Source organism: Gambusia affinis, linkage group LG05, assembly GCF_019740435.1.
Source record: "Gambusia affinis linkage group LG05, SWU_Gaff_1.0, whole genome shotgun sequence".
In the NCBI taxonomy this organism is placed as follows: domain Eukaryota; kingdom Metazoa; phylum Chordata; class Actinopteri; order Cyprinodontiformes; family Poeciliidae; genus Gambusia; species Gambusia affinis.
Window position 1 is genome coordinate 28348105 of NC_057872.1, and position 19104 is coordinate 28367208.

Genomic DNA, 19104 nt, shown 5'->3' on the forward strand with positions numbered 1-19104 from the left:
TGAAGAATGGGTAAATGTAAAGGCACAACGCCTGAACGAGGTCTTCTCCGCAAGTAACATAAATAACCTAGATGGGAATAATTTGTGGTGTAAAATAAAAGACAAAAGAAAAATAAACTCAGCCTGTAGTTTTGACTTATTGACCAACCAAATAAAACCTTTTTTATCTCAGCAGATAAAAAACATGCTGGTAAAATGTGATTTTTTGCATGTTTTAAAAAAATAAATCAAAACATCAAAATTAATAAGCTTCAAAAGACAACCAAAGCTATGAAACTTAATCAAAAAACAGACATTAACAAATGCATGCCACACAGTCCAGATTTTCCTTATTTTCCTCCCCCCCAAAAAAGCACTTTATGTTGGTCTGCAACATAAAGTCTTCAGTAAACTGAAGTTTGTAGTTGCAATTTGACAGAACGGGAACAAGGTCCAGGGTTGTGAACAGGGGTGGGCATTTATTAACATTGTTTTTCATTTATTGTGATCAATTTCCCATAAGAATTTTGATTTATTGCTGTGATAAATCCCAATAAATGGCATTTAAAGACCTCCAAAAATGTCTGTTGTTTTTGCCATTTTTTCCACTGTTTGTTCAATGAGAGTATCAATATATATCAATAATTTTAAAAATATGATTAACTGCAGATACTGTGAGCAGTTTAATGATACAAATAACTTTTTTTATGTAACTGTGTCCTAAAGAACCGTATTACCACTTAGAATGATTCTCAAAAACACTTCTTGTGTCTGTCAAGTCATGATTGTGGTCAGAGCCATACAAGAGATACAAGTTACCTAAAAAAGAAATAAATAGTTCTTATTGTCACGTTTCTTGTTATCGCAATTGTACCACAAAGCATTGTGGTAAAATTCATTCTGCTAGTTGTGAATAGTTTATATTTGTGAGCTGCAAATGGTGATCATTACAGAAACTTCTGTTGGTTCGGTTTGGCAAATACTGTATTAGAGGGTCGTCTAAAGTACAAAGCAGTTGTCTGGAAAAAGATAACACACTAGCGCTTCCACAGGCACATAGGCAGGGAAATGCACACTGTGCTCATAAACAGGATTCTGCTGAACACCGCTGTGCGTCACAGTGGGCTGCGAGGGGGACACGGAGGGCAAAGCACAGCGTGTTTATACGTGTGTGTTTATCCCGTCGTAAACAGGGACAGGAGACGCATGCCGCCTTGCCGCCTGTCACCGCTTTCTCTTCTTTCCCCACCGTTTCCCACATCTACTCGGTTTTACCTCCCACCTCCTTTCTAAAGCCCCTCTGCATCCCTTCGGCTGCTCCCCACCTTCCTGTCCTCTTCTAACCCAGGCCCCACTTGGTCAGCTTGTTAAGAATGTCTCTTAAAGCTGATTAGGTAGTGTTGATCATCCTTATATAACAGTCACCTCGCACATCCGTTGCTGCCAGCTGGCCGGCCAGCCAGCCAGTCAGCACACTCCCTTTGTAAGTCGTTTCTTTTGCATGTGTGCAAGAGATTGAGCAAGAACTTTGCTTAAATGTGCACTGATCTGCGTAAAGTATTCGCAATTGCACAAAGATGAGGCTGTGTGGATACACGACTGCATCTCTCTGCCTTCTTGGGTGGAAGCCAAGTCGGCACATGGTCTCATTAACATAAGCATATTTGGCTTTGATGCTGGAATGTCCACACGACCGGTCTCCCCAGGTTTCTATAAATGCGTCTGTCTGCATGCATATGCATCCATCCGCTCATGCTGCAGGATGCGTGGATAATCTCCTCTGATCCCCCCAGTCAACATGGAGCAGCCAACTGAGACGTAGCAGAGAAAATAGTCTTTACAATCACAAATGCATAGAGATGCGTTTAATCATCAAAACGTCGGAGAGGCTCGTAAAGAAAGCCGAGCATCAAATTAATTGGCTGAGCTAACCAAAGAGCGCTTGAAGGCAGGTGAGGCTGAGTGGCCGACCCGCCCAGCTCCTCGCTTCTCTCCTGGTTCGCTCTCGCACTCTGCCTCGTGGGAAAGATTAGGATCCTCAGCTGGAGCACATAAAGCTGGATGTTATGCAAGAGGCACGAAAAGTGAGGAAGAGAGAAAAACTGATGATGATGTAACTTGGGAGAAAAGCAGAATACATAAAAGATAAGGAGCAGGAGAGGAAGAGACGGAGAGGAGAAGCAACAGAGGTGTGTGATAAGACAGCTTGAAGCAGTTGGCTTTACATGATGACAATCAAACCCACATAATCTGAACCATGAGACGGTGAGCAAAGCTGTAAGAACAGAACCACTCTCCACTGGCACCGACTGGTTCTCATTGTGCTCTTGCATCTTTGCCCCAGCCGTGCAAAAAAGTAGATTATATAATGGGTCAGCCTCATTTTCATCCTCAGTTTCATTACAGACTCCTTCATTGACAAATGTGACACTGGTTCTGACCAGACAGGGTGGGTGAATCCAGGTCAGAAAACACCATCTCTGCGCTTGACTTATAGAACAGACTATATCAGCTTAAAGGGATTCTTTTTTTGTAAACAGGGTTATCCTAAGTACTTTGAAGCTGTCAGTGTCTTACCTGCAGAAGGCAGTGGTCAACAACTCCTGCTGAGAAACAGGGAGCGTTTGAGACTGAGAAGCAAAAATAATTTCTGCTCCAACCAAGTTAATTAAATAAAAATACTCAAATGAGCCAAACTGTCAAAATTTAGGCAAAAACTAAGCATTATTACATTGAATCAATTTGTAAAGCTGCACTGAGCTGACCCAGTGGGTTAAGCAAGCTGTCTCACTTTGCCTTAAAAACCCCAACAAAGCTCCATTTCAAACATGATGAATTATTTGGTGATAGTTAATGTTTTGATATCAATAAAACAGGTCTTAGTGTTGCAAATGCTCTTCTAATCTGAGGTGCATTACCAACAGTCTGCTGCAGGCCGGCTCAAGACGACAGACTAGATTTTCTTCTTAGGTGCAACAGTACAAAAGTGAGGTGCACCCAAAGGTTCAACAGCATCGTGTTTTGCATAGCAGTACTCCAGGCTCACTTTTTTTGCCCATACAGGCAGAATTGACTTGGAAATAAATAATTACCGACGTAGTAAACATAAGTAGAATTGCCGATATGAACCAAACCTTCTGAGAAATGTCCCCAATGTTTTCTTTTATCTATGCTACAAAGACTGAAAGCAAAGATACGTGTACCTAAGAAAGCGATCAGTGAGTCTTTTCCCATCTGATTTTAGGAGTGGTGAGCTTCAAATAAAAAATTTTAATCCGATTAGCTTCATTTTACAAGAAGAACACGAGAAATAATTGAAACAGAAATCTTGAATTAGCAAACAGCTCATCATTCAGTGAGGAAGTACTAAATTAATTCATAATTTCTTCTTGTCTGAGGCCTTATTTAATTGCTGTTGCCAGGTACAGAGAGCAAGCAAACAAAGACCGGGTTTTAGAATAATGACTTGAATGTCACACAAAGTGTGCTCCTCAGTTAACAGGAACATCATTAATGGGAACATCTTACATTTATTAAACAGCTTAACGCAGATAACCGGGAACTTTAAAACACTAAACAATTTGTTCAAGAGCTTCAAATAACGAGACAAAAGTGGTTATATAAATCAGCCCTAGGACTAGTAATGCACCACTAATTAAATTTGACTAATTTTGCCTCAACTACTCAGTAATTGTAAGGCTAAATGTTCCTACATTTTTATATTTGTAAATGCATCATCAAGCACCATGCTGTCTTTTACACTTTGACTTTTGAAAAAAATTTAATAAAAGTTAGAGAACATGCTTAGATGTGGATAAGCATTTAAACCCTTTGTTTTCTATTTGAGTCAAAACAACAATCTCTACCAAGAAACAGGCAGCACAGTTTTCTTACAGGACAATACTTTTTAGGTTTAATTGTTGATATAAACCACAAATTCGTTTTTATGTGCTGTAGACTTTATACAGAAAAGCAAAAAATAAAAGAAATGATATTAAACTGAATTTTTTTTATCCATATGTGCCATCGGAGAAAGAAAAAGAACCGACAAAGAGGAAGGAAGTTAAAAAGAGAAATGAATGAGCAGTGGGGAAGGAAGAAAGATCACTGAGATAAAAGACTGAGTGACAAAGACTGCGAAAGCAGTGAACTTTCTCCCCTCTCTGTCGCTGCACTGCTTGGATGGTGTTATGTAAGAGCCCAGTGTACCCATACCAATTACCTCCGCTTGGCGAAACTCATAACATGAGGCGCTACCTCACAGTTTGCCTTTGTGTGCTGGGTATGCATGTGGGTACATCTGTATGAAAATACAATGCATTACTCACTTACATGAACTGAATACACACGTTAGATACAAGCTTTATATGGGATCCAGACAGCTCAAGTTATAAGGTATCAGGGGGATTCTTTGTTGAAACTCCATGCTCCATTGATATTAAGATAAATTAGAATTAAAATATGTGTTTACACTATATGAATTGCCTTTACTTTTAAACACATGATAAGAGCATAAAATCTTTGTAAATTTGAACAAGATCAGCATTACTCTGAGTGAGCTTTTGCATATTAGGTAATTGAGGAAACATGCAAACACATGCCTCCTTAAGTATACACTGACTCAAAGAATGACTTGTAAAATACCAAGAGGCACAGAGCAGTGATTCTCGTATTTTTATAACAAGTTTTCAGTCCCAACACAGTGGCATACGTCTAAAACTGCAGTTCCACAGCAAATTTACTTCCTACAATCTAAAAGTTGTAGGTTTGATTCCAATTTCCTCCTCCAAAATGTCAACCTAAAACTTTTAATGCTGCATAAAAAGGAAGTTTTTCCAAATATATTGCAGGCATATGTTCCGAATGTATGGTACTTAAATAATGAGCCAACACTCATCACCAGGTTGCAGTTCTCTGGCCGATCACCATCTTTAAAAAAAAATCCCTATTTTGACCAACGCAATTTTTTTTAAGAACCGAGACTGCCAGGTGTTATAAGGTTGTGATACACCTTCAATGACACAATCTTATTTTATTGAAAAACACAGAACAATACCCATTAAACAATACAAACCTATTTTAATTGAACATGAGGTTACTCTCTCATATACAATGAAACGTTTAGACTTGACCTGGTAGGCGTGTCTGTCTGTCTGTCAGCTCTCTCTCACACAGAGCAGAAGGAGACAGCGGCTGATTTTCAGATAAAATTGGTGGATAAGATCAGTTTCACATGCAAGTATCGGCTGATCAACCAAAATTAAGAAAATCAGGGCCGATTATTAGAGCTTATTACGGTTCTTTACGACATACTGATTTTGTGCAATATTACAACAATAAACTTTTAGTACATCATGCAAACGTAAAGACTGTAGAATTTAAATTGTACCAATCTTTATACTGACCTGCCTGCTAGCGTGTATAAGTATTTAAAAAAATTAAACATATTTTAGAGCTCCTACCTTTCCATTTTCAATGGTGCCAGTGAAAAACAGCTTTTAAAAGGTTAATAAGTCATGCTCCACAAAGATAATTGGAACACCATAACTATTAGCGATGTAGGCACAGAATAATAAAACATGGGAAGGAAGTCCAACATGCAGCATCACTAATCGCTTGTTTCCAGTCTTACTTAGTTCTTCTGCCTGTTTTCAGAAAGCAAAGGGAGCATCTTCCTCCAGATTGTGGCTAATTGTTTGCTCAGACAAACATTAATCCAGCAAACAACACCCACACAAACGCAGAGGGATGATGCTAACGCTTGCTTTTGCTATTTTATATGATAGCAAAGTCATTCTATTAAATAATGGTTACAGCTCTCCTAATTCATTTCCTGCTCCTCTTCTGCAGTCTGGAGGTAAGGGTGTGATATTTTGATTGGCAACTATTGGCAGGGTCTGAGGTCGTGCTTCCATGGAAACATGTACGCAAAATAAGACTGTTTACTACAATTGCACATGCTAGGAGCTGAAAACCAGACGGTACACATTAAATCAAAGAAAATGTGCAAATAAAATCTGGTTTTCGGCAACCACAATACATAATGTGCTGTTAGAGATTAAAGTTTTAATCTCTTAAATGAAGCCGTTGCACAAGCGCTGCTTTAGTTATCTGTACACACCTGCTTACTGCAGCTGGACGGCTCCTCTCCCAGCAGTTTCTCACCCAGATCTAAGCCCAACCAAGCTGTGCCCATTTCTCTCCCACCAAAAAAACGTGTGGTTTCCCCAGTTTAACTCATTGCCTCACCCTCCTTGCCTTGAGGCTTTGAAAATCCCCCCTGTTGCATGCCTTCCTATAATTCTTCCCTGCTTTCATTTTCCCCTCTCACCCTGTGACTGGTCAGGGGATCTAGCTCCCTGTTCTCAAAAGCTTTAATCTCCTAAAACAACAATGACTGCGTGCATTTGTACGGCAGGGTTATCTGTGCGTGCACCCACCCAGATTCAGCTGCCTGACTCTTACGTAATTTCACTGGGCCACGGCTGATGCTAAAAATGGACATGGATAAAACTATTGTGACCGAAGCCAGGCCTACTGTACTGCACAGGGGCACAGCACACAGACAGCAGGGGGCTGGTGAAGCTGCTTAACCATAAGCTGAAAATATTCTCTTTTTTTTTGGGCCATTTCCTTAATTGAACCTGAGACTCATTAGTGTCGAGGTATGAATCATCCTTCAAAAATTTTAATCGGTACAAAACACCACCAGTTACATCATCAAGAAAATCAGGTTTTTACCTTCAGAGTGACATTTTATGATAAAACAGAAACATTATGGTTTAATTACAACACAGAGCCGGACACATTTATATACCGTACACACTTGGTAGAAATGTGTAAATAACCTTGAAGTAAATTAAAGAAGTAGAATATCCTCAGTAAACAAATTTCTGAAAAATACAACTTCCAATTTAGGAGCATCTATTCTAAGAGAAAACACTTCCTGTGTTTGGAAATAATAGTTATTCCTCACCCTCCAACCCAAAAAAAAAACCCACTAGTGGTGGAGTTATTTAACATGATGCACATTTTTAAATCTACATTTTAATTGATCAGTGTTTCTAGAACTTTCTAGTTATTAATCACAATGCAACACAGAGCCACTTGGCTGGGTCAAACCTGAAACAAAACCACTTGGCCCATATTTATCTCTCTGCACTGACATCTCAAAAACTCGCTGTTGGAGCATGCCTTGGTTGTTACAGGAGGTTACCTGAGCTACCGTCTCCATAGCAACCATTAAACAAAGGATATAGCTGTTGTAAACTATTATTTTAGTGGTTGAATAATCTACTGATTATTCTGACGATTAATCAAGTAATGGAATGAAAACAAATATCCCGTTGTGTCGTAGCTACTTACGTTAGTAATAGAAATATGTATAAAAAAGAAAATGCTAGAAAAAAAACAATTTTAATCAATAACTTTATTGATTAAAATGCAATATGATTCAAACATCATTTTTAGTCTCATGTTTTAAGTATAAAAAAACTTTTCTTAAAAAAAATATAGATATTTCTAATGTTTCTTTTTTCACTGCGTTGTTTAGAACCCAACTGCTGGCCTACTGTAATATAAATGATGTAGATCCCTTTTTGCAAATCATGTTGCAGAACAGGATCAATGAAAGGAGAAAGGAAGTAAACTTCTGCACAAAGAACTACAGACATGTCCTCCAAGTCCCTGTCCTTGAGCGAGTGTAACAGTTTTCTGGCATGAATTATTTAGCTGAACATCAAATCACCAAACAACACGGTTATCCTAAAAGAGCTCATGTTTACGTCGAGAAACTAAAAAACAGAGCTCAAAGTGGTGAAAACATACAAAACAGGCAAACAAACTCACTTAGGAACACATAGATGATTTGATGTGTATGGGAGGAGAGGGATATTTGCTATATGGTGTCCTGCGTTGATGGCCATCTTTCCTATTAAAATTTAATCACTGTGCTTTCCTATAAATACCTTTCCAATGATCGAATGCATTATTCAGATTCTCTTAAGTCGTCATCCAGAAAAGACACCCAGGAAAAGATATGAGCACAGAAAAAAACACACCTGGATCCCCAAGAACATTTAAAAGTCAGAGGAGACAAGAAGAAGGCAGACTGAAATAATAGACTCTAAAGTTCCTTTTTCAAATAATTTAAACCCATGCTATTATCATCAACTTTTAGCTTTCAGACAAACCCATGCAAGGCAAAATGCCTACTTTTATACCAACTCTAAACCATTTACTTGTAAAGGTATTTTGGGTTGCAACAAAAAGATAAGTGAGGGATGGGGCAAGGGTGACATAAAGCAGGACTCAAGGGAAGAGGAGGAGCAGGCTAATGGAATAGGAGCTGCCACTGGGGTTTTAGTTCATAGATTGGTGACAGAAATGATAGCAAGAGGGAGGAGAGGACAGTGGGACAGGAGGGTCAATTGATACATAAAAAGGTTTCACTCCCCTGCAGGGACTTGTGCATCTGCAAGCAGACAAACAAGAGTCAGACACAGAAACACACTCACTTTCTCCACACACACACACACACACTCACACTCACAAATCTTGCAAGAAGGGCCCTATCTGGCTGAAGAGTCACAAGTCTTGCTAAAGAGCAGCATTCAGCAACAGGCCTTTGATTGCTGCAAGAGACAGATTAGCCGTGATTGGTCTAATTTTGTCTGAGACAGTGGGTTTGTGCTTCTAAATCCAACAGACAGTGTCTGCATATAGACTTGTCCAGAAATCTCAAATTAGATTAGGCACTCATGGTGGATACATAACAGAGGATGTCCTCTCTCAGCTTAACTCTAGTTATCTCCTCACTCTAAACTTGCTACTGCAGCTGGACAGGGTGTCATTAGGTAAGCAATTATGTGGCTTCTCTTTGTAAACACCTGCAAACAGTACAACTATTGGAGAGGTACTTCGGGTATTTATGAAGTTGTCAATAACAGTTCTTGTATCTGACGACACAGATAATGTGTTCTATGAGTTTGGGGGAAGTAACGACATCAGAGCAGTTTAGGTATTCAAGTCAAGCTGCAGCAATGGTAGCGGATATTAAATGTCTACACGTCTGCAACTTTAACAGCCACATTAAGACCATTTGAGGAGAATTTGTTTCCACAATGAAAAACTTAACCTCCAACATAACTTCTCAGTGGAGAGCTCATGCTTTTCTTCATTACATAAAATTACTTGAATAAAAGAGAAAATTAAAAAAAGAAAGAAAGAGCAGCTTTAAACAGTGACGCAAAGAGAAAATAGGCAAAGACAAAGACGATCGTTTTGAAAGACATGCAGAGAAAGGAAGAGCAACGACTGGTTGAAACAAAAACTCAAAACGTGATCTTGCATTCCTTACATGGGGTGAAGGGAAGAGGAGAGCGAGGACAAGAGGGGGGGGGGGGGAAGAGGGGCGGGGGGGCGGGGGGGGGGGAGAGGGGAGGGGGGGGCGGGAGGCGACTAGGGAGAAAGTTTAACTTGGCGCCAGACAGCATTTCAAGACCCGGCAGCCAACCACAGACACACACACACCAAATATCGACACTGCAAGTGGCACAGAAGTCCTTTTGGTGACTTCCCATCATCCAGAATTAGATTAGATATTTGCCCTCCACCCTAACTCTCTGGGTCCAACACAGAGGCAGATTCCCAGATAAAAATAGCCAGAGGAACTATTCGAACACTGCTGCCTTTTTCTAGGGAGTGTCCGCTGCCTGCACTGGACATGAGGGGTTAGAGCGGGGTTAGGAGCTCCACTCGCCACCTCTCTACATCAGACAGCCTGGGACACGGAGAGAAAGGACAGCTTCCAGTACAGTCTGAGCGAGAAAACGTCCATTACTCCACAGGCTTAAAATATTCCTAAAAAATCATAAATATGTATATTTTTGTTTTGCACAGTAGGAGCCAAAATGTACACATCTCTAACGGCGTCTTCAGCATGACAACAGGCATTAGGGTTAATCCCAAAAGATTAGAAGTATAGATTACAACATACGCATCCCTGTTCAGGTGTTACTCATGTTGCTTAACTACCTCCAACTTTCATGGATTTTAATGGGGATTTTATGTGATAGACAAAAACAAAGTAGCACCTTTTTCTATATAAAATCTTAAAAGTATGGGGTGCATTTGTACTTAGCCCCTTTTAATTCTAATAGCCATAATTAAAATCTAGTGCAGTTTCCTTCAGAAGTTCCCAAACTAGTAAATAGAGGCCACCTGTGAGTAATTTAACCTCATATAAATACAGACATTTTGTGAAGGCATCAGAGGTTTATTAGAGAAAATTAGGGAACAAACAGCATCATGAAGAACAAAGAACATACCAGACAGGCAGGCCAGAGATAAAGTTATGGACAATTTTAAATCAAAGTCGGGTTAGGAAAAAACAAGAAGCTGGAAAGAATTAATCTAAATAGCAGCCAAGAGATCCATAGTAACTCTACGACTATGATGAGCCGTGCACTGCATGAATCCTTAGTGTTTGAAAGAAATGTAATGCTCACGGTGTTTCCTCACAAAACAAAACGTGCAAAAGAAGGAGCTCTGCTCAGAAAAGGCAAAAACTGAATGCAACTAACTATGCTTGGGATAAAACACCTATCACCCAGAAAAAACTGTTTCCATGGTGAAACATAGTGGTGGTAGCATCATGCTTTGGAGATGCTTTTCTTCAGCAGAAACAGGGAAACTGGTCAGAGAGACTGAGATAAATACAAATCCAATACAAGAAGATTTGAAGTGCAACATCACAAAATGTGTGCAACACCTGAGCCTAATGGAAAAATACAAAATACAGTATTTTCTGGACTACAAGTAGCTCTGGAACAAAAGCAGCACAAGTCAAAAAATGTGTCAATAAGTGGAAAGAAACATGTAGGCTGCTCTGGAGCATAATTCACATTCATTAATAAATTGTCAAATGCGTCGTTCATAAGCCTTACAGCATGTTTAAGCACCCAACTGTGGAGTCATTCCATCTTCGTTTTAGCCTGCGTTTAGCTTTCCAAACTTTTAATTCCTAATTCATGTCCATCAGCATAAATGAACTACATCAAAATGAATGCATCAATCAAAAAATGCATCATGAAGAGGAGAGAAACATATATAAGTTGCAGGAACTGCTAATCTATAAAAAAAACTACAACTATAGGCTGGAAAATATGGGACTAAGGATAGCACCAGGAAGAGACAGATAAAAGAAATTAGTCTCTGTATTTGTGGGTTTGCTGGACCAGCTAAGAGTTGGCTTCACACTTGAATGGCGAACCCCAAGTGCTCCCACAGTCTTGACAGCTTACACCCTGATTATATTCTAACCAGTAGCAAGGTGACAGTCCAAGCTCTAACCTAAAGGGCATTGCTTTGTTCTGATCCAAAATAAAACCTCTCATCTAGGGGGATCAGAGGCATAGAGTTACCTGATCATCAGGCGTGGATGTGTGTGTGCGTGCATGTCATCAGCCTGGGATCGGTTTCATTGGCGCCGCCGTCACCGAGAGGCTGTTACATACACCCACAGACACGGACATACAAAGCTCTGTTACCTTTATAGAGCTGCCCACGTAGAAACATACACTCTACATATTGTTTCACGACTGCATGCCTTTCAGTCACCTCTGGTGAAGAATGAGCGGTGCAGTTGTGTAAAGTCCCCTCATTACGTTACGAACGCGCATGCATGCGCAGACAGCTGCTGAACAGAGCAGGTCAAACCAGGCATTCTCAACATGAATTTTGATACTCATTTGAAAAGAGAGCCTCGTGTGTGTGTGTATGTGTGTGTGCATACACAGTATGAGCTTCTTTAAATAAACAAATTTCATCATATAATCAGATTCAGTCGACAAAGTCTGCAAGAATGCATGCTTTAGTAAGGAATAGATAGTAACTGTTGTGTTCCCCCACTCCACCTCCTCATGTGTAATGCAACACAGCCGGCAACTATTAACCTTCTGAGCAGGAATGTGGGAGGTCCAAGAATTCAAATAAAAAAGCTGCAGCCTGTGCGTGAGTGTGTGTGTCTTCTGTATGTGGAGCCACAAATCTGTTCTTCAAGAGTGCTTCAGTCATCTGTCAATACTCTGTCCCGTTCACACATGCACACCCTGCCCGCCTGAACAATAACCAATAAAGATTGATGTGGGTCATGCTGCCTACAACCAATGTTATTGCAGCACAACTGGATTTGACTCACATCGAAGACATGCACACGGCTTACTGCGATAAAAAGAAGTGAAACTATGTAGTATTAACCTTCATAATTGTGCAACTAATGAAACAAGGCTAAAAAAAAAGTTTAGCTTGAAGAAGTTGACACACAAGAGAAGAGAGGGTCGAGAGCAGTCACAAGCATCCAGGCCTTGCTGGCTGTGGTCTCTGTGGTCAAGGGCGATGCTGGACTAATGGTGCAGAGGTCCATTAGTGACGACTGGCTGGGCACATTGTTCCCTTTGGTCACATTCCTCGCTAAATGCAGACATTTCCACAATTGAGGCCGCCTTCTAACCAGAAGTCATTTGTCAACTTAGCATCATAGAGGAACGCATCTAAACTTTAATGATGAATTTTTGCAACCGGAAAAGCACAGCAGTAGGTATGGGCTGGAATGAGATTCTCTTGGTATACATGAGCAAAGGTAATATGGACATTTTCTGTGGTTTGAAACTAACTTTTAAAAATGTTGGTAAACCTTGCAGATGACACTTCTATGCTTCTATTGGATGTTCTACTTCTGACTATTACAAAAAAGATTCAGTTTTTGAAAAAAGAAAAAGCTAAGTTAAGAGCTGCAGATGGAGGTTAGCCAGTGGCTAAATCTGGTTCACCAGTCTCTCGAGGTGAAACTCTTCCCAACTTTTTGTGGGGTTCACAAAAAAAAAAAAAAACAACACAAGGGGCTTCTTTGGATTCGTGCACATATTTCTCAGCAATACTAGCTCAACAGCTGGTTTCCTGAAACAAGCAATCAAGAAGGCTTTGGAGGACAACCAGTTCTGCTGCGGCACACTATCAGTTTCAGGCTTTTAGGCGTTTTGGCTGAGCTTGATCGCAGCAGGACATATAAACCCGTAACACAAACCTGGTTGTAAAACTGAACTGAGACAGGAAGAAATGCAGGCTTTTGCTGTGGTCAGCGCTGCAAGGGAGTTTTCCCAGATAAAGCTAATCACTGTGCTTATCATCACAGCCGTTGTTGAGATTGAAACCCATATGCTTGCAATCACACACGGAAACACACAAGGAAAACGTGATATTTTACATTTGTCTGCTGCGTGTTCTGTGCGTCTATAAAAATAAATGGTAATACAGCTCTGAGGCACATCAATCACTCTCAGGAAGCAGGGAGAAGTGAACAACAAAAATCATTAAAAGCACTTTTTTTTTCTCTCCCAACACTTGTTGAAAAGTACGCTTGGATGTTCAGATTTGCTCCACTTTTTCCACGCTCGCTCCTGCTCTCTCACACCCACTCTCCCTCATTTAACACACATGCAGAAGTGGGGTCTCTTCATGTGTCAAAAGCACCATCAAACTATGAGCTACTCTGCACCATTATTACCACAATGAGAGGTCCCTGGCCCCACAAGTCCACACACAATCAGTTCCAGGCCCTGCCCCACTCCCACCATTGTCCCACACTCCACACACACCCACACAATGGCCGACTCTAGAGCTAGGGGTCCCACCGTGCAATTCCGTCACACAAAGACACACATGTCCTCGTCCCGTCAGAGAGGAGGAAAAAAGAACTGCAACCCTTCAAGTCTGATGGAGAAGAACGGAGTTGCAAAGCGGCGCCGTGTTTGTTGTGGGTTGCTGATAAGAGTTTTAATTGTGTTTCTCCAAATCTTTATCACCAGAGCTTAATCAATCATTAGCACAGCTTTCAGGCACAAACATAGGCGGACACATTTGTGAGAGCACAGATGAAATACATCCCATCTCTCAAACTCCGTCAATCACTAACAAAAGCCAGGTAAACAGCAGTGATTAGATATAAAACCTAAATTAAATTGGATACTTTCCAGCACTGCAACACCAGCACCAACCTGCCAGCGCCAGCAGATGTAGATAAAACCTTGCTCCGTCTGTTTTCATCACATCTACTCACTTTCTAACCAGAAATCCTATTATCTGTTCAGGCTAATGCAATATCTGTAAAATATAGATGTAAAAGGGAAGCACACCATTTACAGAAAGGAAGCAAACTCAACAAAGCGAGCAGATTATCATATGAGGCATAATCCCACATCCAACATCCCCACAGAGGAAGGAATGATTACATTTTTTTATCTCACAAACTACTCATCCACATCCTACAACACAGCTTAATCTAAATGATCCAAAAACACTGATGGGTTTGAGACAGTGCTGGGATTGCATATGTGGGAACAGCGGGAGATCAGACAGACCAGGGACAATCCTGCAGATTAACAACTTTTAATATTTCTGCTGTTTAAAAGGTGCTGCAGAGGTCAGATTTTGACCCAGACTTTCTATGTTTACCAATAAGCGCTGAAAATAAAATATGGCACTATAGGATTTTATCTTGTTAAGACCATTATGGTCATAAAACCCAATAAATAATTTAAGCCAATCTAAAAGTTTAATAGATTATATTTAATTTATCATTAAAACCTAAGCAAAGTTGATATTTGTCATCTCAAATTGAAATTTTGCTCATGTTAGTCTGTGACTTTACTGCTTTATCTATTGAAGTTAGATAACAGAGGTTTTGGTAACTTCAATTCTTTCTTGCAGTAAGACAACTTCTATCTTACTAATAAAACCCCTGTTTTCAAACCAAACCTTGTTAAATATACATGTTTCTACAATGTACGAAAATGTGCAAAAAATACATATATAAGTAGCAAAAAATGCAATATTGGAGTACAGGAGCATGAGCCTGTGCATTGTAAGAAAAGAAATGAGTGAATAAACACAAATGTAAGGGAACACTAAATATAAAAAATCTGAAAACTTTTAAAGACTTTTCAAGACCTTGCAGAAAGTATCTGAAATAAAAATAATTTTACCGCAAGATAGTTTTCTTACCTTTAAAAGCTAAGCAATGCAACAACACATATTTATTTAGAACCATTGTAAACAGCAGTCCACCATCTCTTTCTTTAAAAACTGTAACAATCATGATCACCGAATGAGCCACACAGGTACAGACTATGAAGTTAAATGTTAACTACCTGAATGGTAAAGCAACCAAGAGTAAAGACTTAGAATAAACAAATCCACAACATACATCAAACCCCAAAAGCAAACACGTTTTTAGTGCCTCCAGCTAAATGTTGCCACACAAAACACAGAGTTTATTGTCGTAAAGCAGCTAGTGATGGTAGTGGGATGTCACGGCAGTCTCCTCGGGGCCACTGAAGAGTGTGAGTGTGTGTGCGCTGGAATGTGGAGGGGCTGATGTGCTTAGGCCGGGTGCAGAGGGAGTCAAGAGGAGGCAGAGCAGGGAAGGAAGGGGGCTCTCCCAGGAGGAAAGGGGTCCTGCACAGATTGTCAATCAAACACACATATGATCCTGAGCCGAATGCTTCTTAGGAAGTACTTAAAGAAATGTCATGATCCTCCTACAGAAACAGCGATGTAGGAATAAATATAAACTACACTGGCATACCGTGAAGTTACCTTTTCATACCATTTTAGCTCATAAAGATTAAAGTTCTTGTAATGAGTGTGCAGGGAAAATGCAGGTGTGACCTAAGCATAAAGTAAAAGGTAGAATTTCCTCTCCCTCACTTGTTGCTGAAGACTGCAGACAAAGTTTGCTGTTTAGAGACAGTTAAGGTGTGAAAATTAAAGGGAGGTGAAAGTATCCTTTTCTCTAGTAACAAACATGACATTCTGGATAAATAAGGTAGTCAAATTAGTGATTGGTATTTATTCTGATGTCCAGTAAATGTGGAGAATCCATCAAAGATCATATTCTTTAATCATAACATCCAAAATGAATTTTAGAAATTATGCCAATTTTTGTCATAACCTTTCAACTTATTTACACAAATAACCTCTGCATATTTGTTATAAAAGTGCAGCAACTTCTTTAATTTCAAGTGACATACGTAATTTGAGCTTTATTTCAGATATCGTTCAAAGGTCTTTTAGATTTATTAGTTGAGATGAGGCTTTGCTTAAGCACCAACTATTAGATGTGTGTTAACTGGTTCATATTAAAAAGTAGATTTATTGAAGAACATCCATTCAAAATGCCATAACAATATCTGAAACAATGTCAAAATTATGCTCACTTTTACAGTGAATATTCTGTTTTAGGTATGAAACTTTTATGGTTTTCCCACATAAATTTCCCCAGAATTTTGAAATTTTAAACTACTATAGCTTTTACAATTTTTAAATTAGACCACATGATTGTACTATAAGTCTTGAAGCTTTGCCAACATACATAGCTATTATTAGAAATCAATTTAGTGGTTAAGATGGATTATAACTACTAACAAACATAAATTTAATATTTTTCCACATAAAATAATCTTTTAGATTAATTTTATGTTTTGAAAATTGTACCAACATATATTCAAAAGTTTCTTGCGATTAAAAGTAGATGATAAATTATGTCTGCCACTGCAAAAACCAAAAACCAAAAAAGAAAACAGCAAACTTAATAGATGACACATGACAGTACTTCCACTTCCTCCTTTCTGGAGAAATTTTACACTGACCTTAAGATAGAGAGAAGCAAGAACAAACTTATGCAAGCATTTCGGGAATTACAGACGCAGAGTCCTCAGCTGACTGCTGGGAATCTCCCCCTCCTGACTTCAGCTCACTGACAGGCCAAGTACCTGACAAAAAGTAAGCTGACTTACTTCCTATACCTGCCTGGATCCGTCCACCTCTAAGCGCCGCTGCAGCAGCAGGAGGAATCTGGTGTTTCTAGGATTTTTCTTTTTTTTTTCCAGCCACGTCTCTGAAAGCTGGCGGAAGGTAAAATAAGGTTGTCACGGCGACACGGTAGCATGTCGCTTAAAAAACTGTACAGTAGTATAACCACTTCCTCTCAGACCGGAGTACAGTGCCAAACCTGCACCAGATTTTTACCTGCTTATCAAGCCGCCGCTGCACACGTGAGAGCAGCTCTAATCAACAGGTCTTCATGTTTTTTCCCCCCCTTTTTGTTAAATCGATGATACAAGTTAGTTATCACACACTGCCAGCCCTGCTGAGTAAGTAAACAATAAAGACAATGGTAGGCAACAATCATAGCCAACTCACCAGTATCTCCAGGTGTTTTCATTCTGCTTCAGCTGAACTGGAAAGCTAGACTGGAGGAACTCCACAAAAGTTGCTTGTGGAAGAAAAAGTCAGTCTCTCTCGCCTCTTCCCGCTCCGGTTTCCAGTCTGGAAAACTTGGTAAAGACACGCTGAAAACTTTTTCTTCTTCTTTCGGGAGCTACCGCTTCAGTGGCTCTGTCCTCGTTACAGCCGCTCCGCTCTTACTCCGTCGGTTTCCCCGGATCAATAAAACCGAAAAGTCCTCCTCCGCTTAGACCAAAAAAAAAAAAAGAAGCAAAAATATGTACGTTTGTGGGTCCTCGCTGCTGGTCCTGGAGCAACTGGGAGCGTTTCAATCTGCTCAACTCGCTTCGGGGAAACAACCAACCGTCCTGATTCGAGAGGCAACCGAAAAGCCTTTCACTCCGTCTCCTCCTCTTCAAGTAGTTTGGCTAACTGTCCGGTAGCTGCTTACTCCGTCCCGGTCGCATCTTTCTCACAGTCCGGCTTCAAGGCTCTACTACTTGTGTGTCAGAACCGAAGGTTAGAAAGCAAACCTGTGTTTCTTCGCAGACTTTTTAGTGCTCCACTCACTCTCACACCACTCCACTCCGCGCTGCTCTCCTCCCCCCCACGCCTCGCTCGGTTCCTCGGGGGTGTCGTGTTTCGCTCGCTCTCTCCTGACTGGGGCCCGCCCACACTGACGAGGAGACAGGAGGGAGGGGGCTAAAGTCGGGAGTCACGCCCACTCACCACGAGCCGGGGGCCCGCACTGGCGTCACAGCCGCACGCCGCGTTGCCAAGGAGACTGTCGCAGAGAGCTGCCGTGCTGACATCATATCCGAATGCTGCGAATGGAGGAGAGGCGCAAGAGCGGCCTGACTCCCTGTGGTCTTTTGCGTCAGTCTGAGATAATTAGACCTTTTCATATCAGCATAATTACACTTGTTAAATTACATGACAGCGTCAGGTGGTGATTAATACTGAAATCAGAGCGCTTAAACGCGCCGTTGCTGTCAACTTTTGAAGTTCTGTGTTAGAAATTCACTTCCTTTCACATTAAAATGTATGTTTTGGCAGAAGGTTTGTCCTTTCTGTTTGTTTGCATGTGTAGATTATGCATTAAAGCTTCATTCATCTGCTTTGCCTCCAAGAAAAAAACAAGTTTCACAGTAAAAACCTGTTGGATATCAATCCATTGCAGGGCCAACCAAAGCCAAAATGAAGGCCAAAGCAGAGTTTCATTTGGGACCCACTTTCAGTAAGCCTTCCAGCCACCACAGGTGGGTAGTAATCAGTTACATGCAGTCAATTACATTTACCTGAATAATATTTTGGTGGGAAAAAAAAATAGGAGTAATTTTACTACGCCATACTTTTTGCTTTTACTTAGTTATATAATTATGAAACATAACTATTCTTACTTGAGTAAAATTTCTGGATACTCTGTGAATAACTTCACTAAATGAAGAACAGATACGTTTTAACCTGAAATTTACCAGACATAGACAGAAACCTACACCTCGCTCTCGCTCTATGTGAAACATAAACATAGTTTATGTTAAACTTAGATTTATTTTTTGTACATAGGTGTTGTTTTTCTACTATTATTGACTACCTACTGAGCCTGTTGTGCCTTTTGGAGATCAACAACATACAGTAAACATCTTACAGTCTCACTGGAAGTACTTTACCCTCTTCTAGCATATTGACACACTACGTACAGCAGTATAGATTTTATACTGGGAAAAAATTGATTAAGAAAAATGTTTTTATTCTGCATAAAATTTGTCATTTTGTAATTATCTATTTGTATCATCTTTTCATTTCAGTCTTCAAATACTAGAATTTGCACATATTTTTATA

General features: G+C 40.1%; 1 protein-coding gene across 2 annotated transcripts in view; it reads right to left on the reverse strand.

The window, feature by feature from the left end:
* erfl3 (Ets2 repressor factor like 3) overlaps nt 1–18077 on the reverse strand; it is a 61716-nt gene extending 43639 nt beyond the window's left edge. The window contains exon 1 of one of the 2 annotated variants that reach the window (XM_044116999.1): nt 17239–18077. In XM_044116999.1, coding sequence (XP_043972934.1) covers nt 17239–17260 — 22 coding nt within the window. In that variant the 5' untranslated portion in view covers nt 17261–18077. The remainder of the gene's footprint in view (nt 1–17238) is intronic. The other variant, XM_044116998.1, reaches the window with a different exon arrangement.
* Between the last annotated feature and the right edge of the window lie 1027 nt (nt 18078–19104).